The sequence below is a fragment of the Myotis brandtii genome, unplaced genomic scaffold (assembly GCF_000412655.1).
Source record: "Myotis brandtii unplaced genomic scaffold, ASM41265v1 scaffold2150, whole genome shotgun sequence".
Classification (NCBI taxonomy): Eukaryota; Metazoa; Chordata; class Mammalia; order Chiroptera; family Vespertilionidae; genus Myotis; species Myotis brandtii.
In genome coordinates this window covers 51,891-61,554 of record NW_005358044.1, presented here as the reverse complement: position 1 = coordinate 61,554, position 9,664 = coordinate 51,891, and the positions used below count along the sequence as shown (strand labels likewise).

Sequence of the window (9,664 nt, the reverse complement as noted above, 5' to 3'; positions counted from 1 at the left end):
CGCTCCACGCAGGAGCTGCCCCCTGGTGGTCAGTGCGCTCGAACAGGGCGAGTACCGCTCAGCCAGAAGCCCGGCCCACTGCTGGTGAGCGCGGTGGCGGTGGTGGGGCCCTCTTGGCAGTGCTAAGGAGCAGCAAGCCCAGCTTCTGGGGGGCAGTAAGAAGTGAGGGGTCCTAGACTGCGAGAGCCCCAGACTGCAAAAGGGATGCCTGACTTTCGGCTTGCCCCAAGGAGTCCCAGACTGCGAAAGGGGGTGCAGGGCGGGCTGAGGGAACCCCCGCCCCAGTGCACGGATTTCGTGCACCGGGCCTCTAGTTAAGACATAAATACGAATGGTGATTCATGTATTATTGTTGAGAAAAATTCAGATGGCCCGGGCCGGTGTGGCTCAGTGATTGAGCGTCGACCCATGAACCAGGAGGTCACGGTTCGATTCCCGGTCAAGGGCACAGGCCTGGGTTGTGGGCTCCATCCCCAGTAGGGGGCGTGCAGGAGGCAGCCGGTCCGTGATTCTCTCTCATCATTAATGTTTCTCTCTCTCTCTCTCTCTCTCTCTCTCTCTCTCTCTTTTTCTCTCTCTATCTCCTTCTGTCTGAAATCAATAAAAAATATATTTTAAAAAATTCAGGTAATAACCTATGTACTTGAATGATTCCCTCTCTGCTTGTCTGACTTTCTCAAATTTTTATGTTCAGCTATTTCTGCCAGAAAATTTGGTGGTCAGTGCGCTCGAACAGGGCGAGTACCGCTCAGCCAGAAGCCCGGCCCACTGCTGGTGAGCGCGGTGGCGGTGGTGGGGCCCTCTTGGCAGTGCTAAGGAGCAGCAAGCCCAGCTTCTGGGGGGCAGTAAGAAGTGAGGGGTCCTAGACTGCGAGAGCCCCAGACTGCAAAAGGGATGCCTGACTTTCGGCTTGCCCCAAGGAGTCCCAGACTGCGAAAGGGGGTGCAGGGCGGGCTGAGGGAACCCCCGCCCCAGTGCACGGATTTCGTGCACCGGGCCTCTAGTTAAGACATAAATACGAATGGTGATTCATGTATTATTGTTGAGAAAAATTCAGATGGCCCGGGCCGGTGTGGCTCAGTGATTGAGCGTCGACCCATGAACCAGGAGGTCACGGTTCGATTCCCGGTCAAGGGCACAGGCCTGGGTTGTGGGCTCCATCCCCAGTAGGGGGCGTGCAGGAGGCAGCCGGTCCGTGATTCTCTCTCATCATTAATGTTTCTCTCTCTCTCTCTCTCTCTCTCTCTCTCTCTCTCTTTTTCTCTCTCTATCTCCTTCTGTCTGAAATCAATAAAAAATATTTTTTTAAAAATTCAGGTAATAACCTATGTACTTGAATGATTCCCTCTCTGCTTGTCCGACTTTCTCAAATTTTTGTGTTCAGCTATTTCTGCCAGAAAATTATTTTTCCCACTAAAGTCGTTACTGTTTCAGGGGCATCTATGAAGGAATTCCCTTTAAGACGCTAATGGAAGGTGGGATGAATTTCTTGATCTAGTCAAGGGGATACGTTGAATGGGGCGTCTGCCACTTGCCAATTTCTTTTTAAGGGTTGGAGTTTCAACCTATGATATCTTCACCAAAACGCAAGAAATGTATACATTTAAAAAGTTGTGGGTTTTAATATATAAATACTAGAGGCCCAGTGCACGAAATTCGGGGCGGGGGAGAGGGGACCCTCAGCCTGGTCTGCACCCTCTCCAATCCGGGACCCCTCAGGGGATGTCCAACTGCCAGCTTCGGCCTGATCCCATAGGAGGCAACCGATCCATGATTCTCTCTAATCGCCGGTGTTTCTCTCTCTCCCTCTTCCTTCCTCTCTGAAATCAATAAAAATATATTCTTAAAAAAAAACACAACAGTTGGAAATGAGATAAACATTCTCTCTCTCTCTCTCTCTCTCTTTTTCTCTCTCTATCTCCTTCTGTCTGAAATCAATAAAAAATATTTTTTTAAAAATTCAGGTAATAACCTATGTACTTGAATGATTCCCTCTCTGCTTGTCCGACTTTCTCAAATTTTTGTGTTCAGCTATTTCTGCCAGAAAATTATTTTTCCCACTAAAGTCGTTACTGTTTCAGGGGCATCTATGAAGGAATTCCCTTTAAGACGCTAATGGAAGGTGGGATGAATTTCTTGATCTAGTCAAGGGGATACGTTGAATGGGGCGTCTGCCACTTGCCAATTTCTTTTTAAGGGTTGGAGTTTCAACCTATGATATCTTCACCAAAACGCAAGAAATGTATACATTTAAAAAGTTGTGGGTTTTAATATATAAATACTAGAGGCCCAGTGCACGAAATTCGTGCACGAGGGGGGACCCTCAGCCTGGTCTGCACCCTCTCCAATCCGGGACCCCTCAGGGGATGTCCAACTGCCAGCTTCGGCCTGATCCCATAGGAGGCAACCGATCCATGATTCTCTCTAATCGCCGGTGTTTCTCTCTCTCCCTCTTCCTTCCTCTCTGAAATCAATAAAAATATATTCTTAAAAAAAAACACAACAGTTGGAAATGAGATAAACATTGAGCACCAACAATCCCCCCAAAAAAGTTATGGATGGCGTTACAACTAATGGGCGTTTCATCATCCGGAACGGTAGAGAATTTTATTGGCCCCACATCGAAAGGACCAACGTCGGTGGCCTTTGGCGGCCTGCTGTCAATCAAATGGCCGCTTGCCTGGTTGATCCCTCACCCTCTTTGTCACAAAAGCAGAACGGAAACACCCCACAGCAGCTCATCAACCACACGAATTGCCGGTTCCGGTCCGGCCCAAGCTGCGGCTGGACCTGGGTGATGGTCTTCCTGTGTTCCTTGACGGCGTCGGCCACCGTGTGGATGACCAGGTCATAGAGCGGCTCCGTGTCCTTGGTCAGCGGGGTGGACTCCGAGGGGTCCTGGGAGAGGTCGAACAGCAGGGGAGGGTCATGGTAGGTGACGTTGTCCCCGATACATTGGCAGTAGGTGGTCTCGTAGCAGGCCTGAGCTCCCGGCGGCTGGAAGATGGGGGTGACGTAGTGAACCTTCCACATGGCATCGCCTGGAGAGGAAAGGAGACGTCAGAGGCACCCAGCTCTCTCTCCCTCTCCCTTCCTCTCTGACATCAATAAAAAGATATTCTTAAAAAAAAAACAACAGTTGGAAATGAGATAAACATTGAGCACCAACAATCCCCCCAAAAAAGTTATGGATGGCATTACAAACAATGGGCGTTTCGTCATCCGGAACGGTAGAGAATTTTATTGGCCTTCACATCCAAAGTACCAACGTCGGTGGCCTGTGGCGGCCTGCTGTCAATCAAATGGCCGCTTACCTGGTTGATCCCTCACCCTCCTTGTCACAAAAGCAGAACGGAAACACCCCACAGCAGCTCATCAACCACACGAATTGCGGTTCCGGTCCCGGCCCAAGCTGCGGCTGGACCTGGGTGATGGTCTTCCTGTGTTCCTTGACGGCGTCGGCCACCGTGTGGATGACCAGGTCATAGAGCGGCTCCGTGTCCTTGGTCAGCGGGGTGGACTCCGAGGGGTCCTGGGAGAGGTCGAACAGCAGGGGAGGGTCATGGTAGGTGACGTTGTCCCCGATACATTGGCAGTAGGTGGTCTCGTAGCAGGCCTGAGCTCCCGGCGGCTGGAAGATGGGGGTGACGTAGTGAACCTTCCACATGGCATCGCCTGGAGAGGAAAGGAGACGTCAGAGGCACCCAGCCCGTGTGCCCATTGAGGCACCCAGCCCGTGTGCCCATCAACTTGGTCGTCTTCTGCCTTCGTGGGCATTCTCTGCTCTTTCTCTTTGTCCACACGTTAACTTAAATACCAGCCAATCTTCAGAGCATCGGAACATCAGAATGCCTTAGACAGCGGTTCTCAGACTGTGGGCCACGACCCCTTTGGGGGTCGAACAACCCTTTCACAGGGGTCGCCTAAGAACGTCGGAAAACACACATATAATTACATATTGTTTTTGTGATTAATCACTGTGCTTTAATGATGTTCGATGTGTAACAATGAAAATCCATCCTGCATATCAGATATTTACATGACGATTCATAACAGTAGCAACATGACAGTGATGAAGTAGCAACGAAAATAATTTTATGGTTGGGTGGTCACCACAGCATGAGGAACTGTATTAAAGGGTCAGGGCGTTAGGAAGGTTGAGAACCACTGCCTTAGGATAATAATGTCCCAGGTCTCAATATTGATGTTTCTAACTTTTTTTTTTAATTGAATGTATTGGGGTGACATTTATATATATAAAAGCCTAATATGCTAAGTGTTCCTCCTACCGTTCGACCGTTTGACCAGTCGCTATGATGTGCCCTGACCACCAGGAGGCAGACAACCGACTGGTCTACCAATCGCTATGACGTGCACTGACCACCAGGGGGCAGACGCTCCAACCAGTAGGTTAGCTTGCTGCTCGGGTTCGGCCGATCGGGACTGGGCGAGACGGGCCGGACACGCCCTGGAGCCCTCCCGAGGTCCCTCCCCGGCCTCTAAAATATTCCTTCTAATTAATTTCCTTTTAATGTGCATGACTCCATGCACCGGGCCTCTAGTTGGTTAATAAAATTACGAGGTTTCACGTGCACAATTCCATAAAACATCATGTGTATATTGTATTGTGTGTTCACCACCCCAACTCAAGTCTCCATCACCATTTATGCCTCCTCTACCTTCTCCTACCTCCCTCCACCCCACTTCCGCCTGCCAATCCCATAGCTGTTGTCTGTGTCCATGGGTTTTTCTTTTCTTTTTTTTTATTTGCTTAGTCCCTTCACCCGTCTCACCCAGCCCCCAACCCTCTCTTCTCTGACAGCTGTCTGTCTGTTCTCTGTATCTGGGAGTCCGTCTCGATTTAGCCAAGAATGGGAAGCGGCCCAAGTGCCCATCGGTAGCCGAGTGGATTTTAAAAAGCTGTGGTGCATTTATGCCGTGGAATACTATGCAGCCATGAAAAAGCATCTCTTACTCTTTGAGGCCGCGTGGAGGGGCCTGGAGAGCATGGTGCTAAGCGAAATAAGCCAGTCAGAGAAAGACAAGTATCATACGATCGGACTTATATGTAGAATCTACTGAACAACATAAACTAACAAAGAAAGCAATTCTTGGCTTAGTGGATAGAGCATCAGCCTGCTGACCAAAGTGTCCTGGTTTCGATTCCGGTCACGGTCACATGCCCCAGTTGTGGGCTTGATCCCCAGTAGGGGGCGTTCAAGAGGCAGTCGATCCATGATTCCCTCTCATCATGGATGTTTCTGTCTCTCTCTCCCTTTTCCCTTCTTCTCTGAAATCGATTTAAAAAATTATATTTAAAAAAGTTATAAAAAAGAGAGCATTTCTCAACGTTGATATTTCTTAAAGTTGTCTCTCTGTCCTTCTGAAGGAGAGCAATTCTTAGAAACTTTCCAGAGAAGGTATTTTCAGTGCTGACGCTCGACTACAGGGACTGGGCTAAGGGATTAAAATGAAGAAATCACAGAGACTAAAGGGACCCTAGTCTGGGCATCTGTTGGGTGCACGGGCCGGGGTACTTACTGTCCTTCGGGCGCCAACGGGCGGCGTGGAGGAACCTACTGCAGTAATGAAACAGGAACTCGTGCTCTGAACGCTGGACCTGGCCCTGAAGCAATGGCATGAGGTTTCGGCCGTCAATCACCCTGTAGACACACAGGAAGTAGGTCAGGCGAAGGCATTTGGTCATGAGGCTGTTGGAAGGATGCTCAGTGCATCCCATGACCTTCCATGACCTTCCGTGGGCCCGGAGAACAGTGTGCTGAGTAGGTAGGAGCAACCATCGCCCCAAAGTCAACCAACGCACCCCACGAATATCTCAGACAATTATTTTTATGACTCCGGTTGGCTTAGTAACTTAGTAAAAATGACATGTGCACTAACATTATTGTCTTTTTTTAGTGGATCTTTTAGCTCAACTTGATAAATACCGTTGCACGTAGGGCGCTCCATTCAGTTATTTTAAGCGAACTCCCTGTATATTCTATTATTGGCTGAAACCGATGTTAAAAAAAAAATTATAGAGGCCTCCTTTTTATTCTAATGAGCTTGGGATTCTGGTTTGTTTTTTTTTCAAAAGTAGATCATCTTTAATATACAAAGAAAGAAATATTAACATAACTCTGGGCTTAGAAGGAAGAAGTGAAAATAGGTTGAATCTATTGAATTCCCTTTTAGAGCTGTTATCCATGAAGAACCAGAAAAGCAGATTCAAACCTACCTAGGTCAACAGTGACCAGAGAGGGGAACAAGGCAATAGAATGCCATCTATACTAATAAAAGGGTAATATGCTAATTAGGCCAGACACCTTCCGGACAAAGCCATGGTGGCAAGTGCCAAGGCAGAGGTGGTTAGGGGCGATCAGGCCGGCAGGGGAGAGCAGTTAGGGGCAATCAAGCTGGCAGGGGACAGCAGGTTGGGGTGATCAGGCCGGCAGGGGAGAGCAGTTAGGGGCGATCAGTCTGGCAGTGGGGAATAGTTAGGGGACGATCAGGCCAGCAGGGGAGGGCAGTTAGGGGGCTATCAGGCCGGCAGGGGGGAGCAGTTAGGGGGAAATCAGGCCAGCAGGGGAAAGCAGTTAGGGGTGATCAAGCTGGCAGGGGAGGGCAGTTAAGGGCAATCAGACCAGCAGGGGAGCAGTTAGGGGCATCAGGCCGGCAGGCAGAGGTGGTTAGGGCCGATCAGGCAGGCAGGCAGGCAGGCAGGTGAGCAGTTAGGAGCCTGCAGTCCTGGATTGTGAGAGGGATCGGGCCTAAACCTGCAGTCGGACATCCTCCGAGGGGTCCCGGATTGGAGAGGGTGCAGGCTGGGCTGAGGAACTCTTTGTCTCTGTGCACGAATTTTGTGCACCGGGCCTCTAGTTTAAAATATTTGTGACACAGTTCAAAATATCCACCGAAGGTCTGGCCTTCACCCCAGCCTTCTGCACCTGGGACACCAGTCAGTAGGGAATTATTCTTCCTCGTATGTGGACGAGTGAGTTTGATTGGTCATATTCTCATCTCCAAGCCTTCCTGTCTCCATCTTCCTCCCAAAAAAAGCTACAAAGTGATTGAGACGGGCCATAGGACTATAACGTTGATGCCCGGTGTATGAGCAACCGTCAATAGATACAGCCCTAGACAAAGGTGGAAATTACCTGGGTTCCGCGGAGAAAATGTACCCATTAGGATAGAGTTTATCTCCCTGGACCTGAATCTTCTCAAGATAAAGGTAAAGAAAAGCTCCATTAACAGATTACATGGCATCACCTGTCCTGAGGGACGATGCCTCCGGTCAACGCCGCTACCGTTGGCAAGATATCCATCAAGCTGGTAGGTTCATCAATGACGTTTCCGGCGGGCAATTTTCCGGGCCATCGGAAAAGTCCGGGCACCCGGATCCCGCCTTCCCAACCGGCCGTGCCTTTGCCTCCTACGGGGCAAAGCAATGAAGTCCCAGTGAAGATAGTCACCGTGATAACACTGTTTGAAAATGTAACGTTCACCCTGACCGGTGTGGCTCAGTGGATAGAGCGTCGGCCTGCAGACTGAAGGGTCCCGGGTTCGATTCCGGTCAAGGGCATGTACCTTGGTTGCGGGCACATCCCCAGTAGGAGGTGTGCAGGAGGCAGCTGATCGATGTTTCTCTCTCATCGATGTTTCTCACTCTCTATCCCTCTCCCTTCCTCTCTGTAAAAAAATCAATAAAATATATTAAAAAATAAGAAAATGTAAGGTTTGTTTCGTTTCATTTCACATGCTTACATGAAGCTGCATTTCAGATCTTGCTCAACAACATGCATTGTCCGTTGGGTTCGAATAAACTCTTATAAATAGCCTGTACATTACATTACTCAGAGCAGACATGGAAATATTATTTAAAGCATTCTTTTTTTAATATTTTATTTTTATTGATTTCAGAGAGGAAGGGAGAGGGAGAGAGAGAGAGAGAGAAACATCTATGATGAGAGAGAATCATTGATCGGCTGCCTCCTGCACATCTCCTACTGGGGATCGAGCCCGCAACCCAGGCATGTGCCTTTGACCAGAATCAAACCTGAGACCCTTCAGTCCACAGGTCGACGCTCTATCCACTGAGCCAAACCAGCCAGGACTGGAAATATTTTTTAAAGTTCTCATAAGCAAAACTATAAAATTTTCCTTATGATTTATTCCCTTCCAAAGCACACCATTTGGTTGCACAAGCCCTAAGCTGCAGACTCTCACACCCTTTGGCGAGAGTGACTCAAAGATTTCATCTCATTCATCCAGGAGTCATTTCCTGCTGGACGCAAGACAATAAAACCCACATTTGCATGAATAATAATCCATGTGTCTCTACAAAGTGCTGTAGAGTCTCCTTCAGATCAGAGGTTCAAATGTGCTGAACGGGTTGCAGGTCATCTTCTTATAACATCAGGAAACAGGTTACTAGAACGGGCCAATGTGGTGGCTCATGGATATGTTTCCACGGATGACGTGTTCCAAGAGGACATGGAATCGGTATTGTGAATTTCATGGTAAAGCCTGAGCTTGGTCAGCGTGGCTCAGTGGTTGAATGTCGACCTATGAACCAGGAGGTCACAGTTCAATTCCCAGTCAGGGCACATGCCGGGGTTGTGGGCTCGATCCCCAGTAGAGGGTAGGCAGGAGGCAGCCAATCAATGATTTTCTCTCATTATTGATGTTTCTATCTCTCTCTCTCTCTCTCTCCTCCACCCTTCCTCTCTGAATCAATAAAAAATATATTAAAAAACTTCAGAGAAGCTTGGCCATATCTCTGGGAAAGGGAACCCAAAGCTTTCTTAACGTCCAAGGAGACTTCTATGTGCCCTCTCTGTAGACCACATTTCTTCTTATTCTTATTCCATCTTGTGGATGGAATCAATGATTAGATATTCGACTCATTTAATGCCTCCCTCATGTCATCTGCTTATGTGAACACTCTTTCACGCATTGGACTATCAGGGAGGCCCTTGTCTAGAATATTGTCTAGAAATGTTAGCGATTTAAGGTCAATATCCTTGGGTTTGGGACCCTACGCTTTAGTTTTGACCAAGCGTCCAATAAACAATCATCTTGTTGAGTGTTTCATGCATCATTCATCTCGTGTTTCATGCCACGGATCTTGCATTACAATGAACAAGTTACCGTAGTCACAAGGACACCCCAGGTACGATCTTCCCTGCTCACCTTTGAATATCCCATTATATCCACCCAGTTGGGCGTGGCCCAGCCTGGCCTCCAAATGTCCCCCGTGGTCTGACGTGAAGTAGACAAGCGTGTGATTCCTCAGCCCCAAATCATCAATGGCAGCAAGGAGTTTGCCTGAAACAATAAAAAAGGACCTATATAACAAATAAAATTATAAGCTTTGGGCATCTGTGTTAGTCCCAATGCATGCATATTCCTTTGGGATTCGTTGCAAAAATGTTTCTCTTCTAAGATGCCCCAAATCTTACACCCCAAGAATCATGTTTGCACCCAGTTGGTTGAGCATTGACCTATGAACCATGAGGTCACAATTTGATTCGCTGTCAGGGCACATACCCAGGTGGATGGCTCTATCCCCAGTAGGGGGCAAGCAGGAGGCAGCTGATCCATGATTCTCTCTCATCATTGATGTTTCTATCTCCCTCTCCCTTCCTCTCTGAAATCAATAAAA

At 48.4% G+C, this 9,664-nt stretch overlaps 1 protein-coding gene across 1 annotated transcript in view; it reads right to left on the bottom strand.

Moving 5' to 3' along the window:
* Window positions 1-2,642: 2,642 nt before the first annotated feature.
* Window positions 2,643-9,664, bottom strand: part of ARSF (arylsulfatase F) — a 25,725-nt gene continuing 18,703 nt past the window's right edge. Inside the window, exons 6-9 of the mRNA XM_014539394.1 lie at window positions 9,193-9,347; window positions 7,270-7,432; window positions 5,542-5,663; window positions 2,643-3,041 (exon numbers count right to left, since the gene is read on the bottom strand). Coding sequence (XP_014394880.1) covers window positions 2,665-3,041; window positions 5,542-5,663; window positions 7,270-7,432; window positions 9,193-9,347 — 817 coding nt within the window. The 3' untranslated portion in view covers window positions 2,643-2,664. The remainder of the gene's footprint in view (window positions 3,042-5,541; window positions 5,664-7,269; window positions 7,433-9,192; window positions 9,348-9,664) is intronic.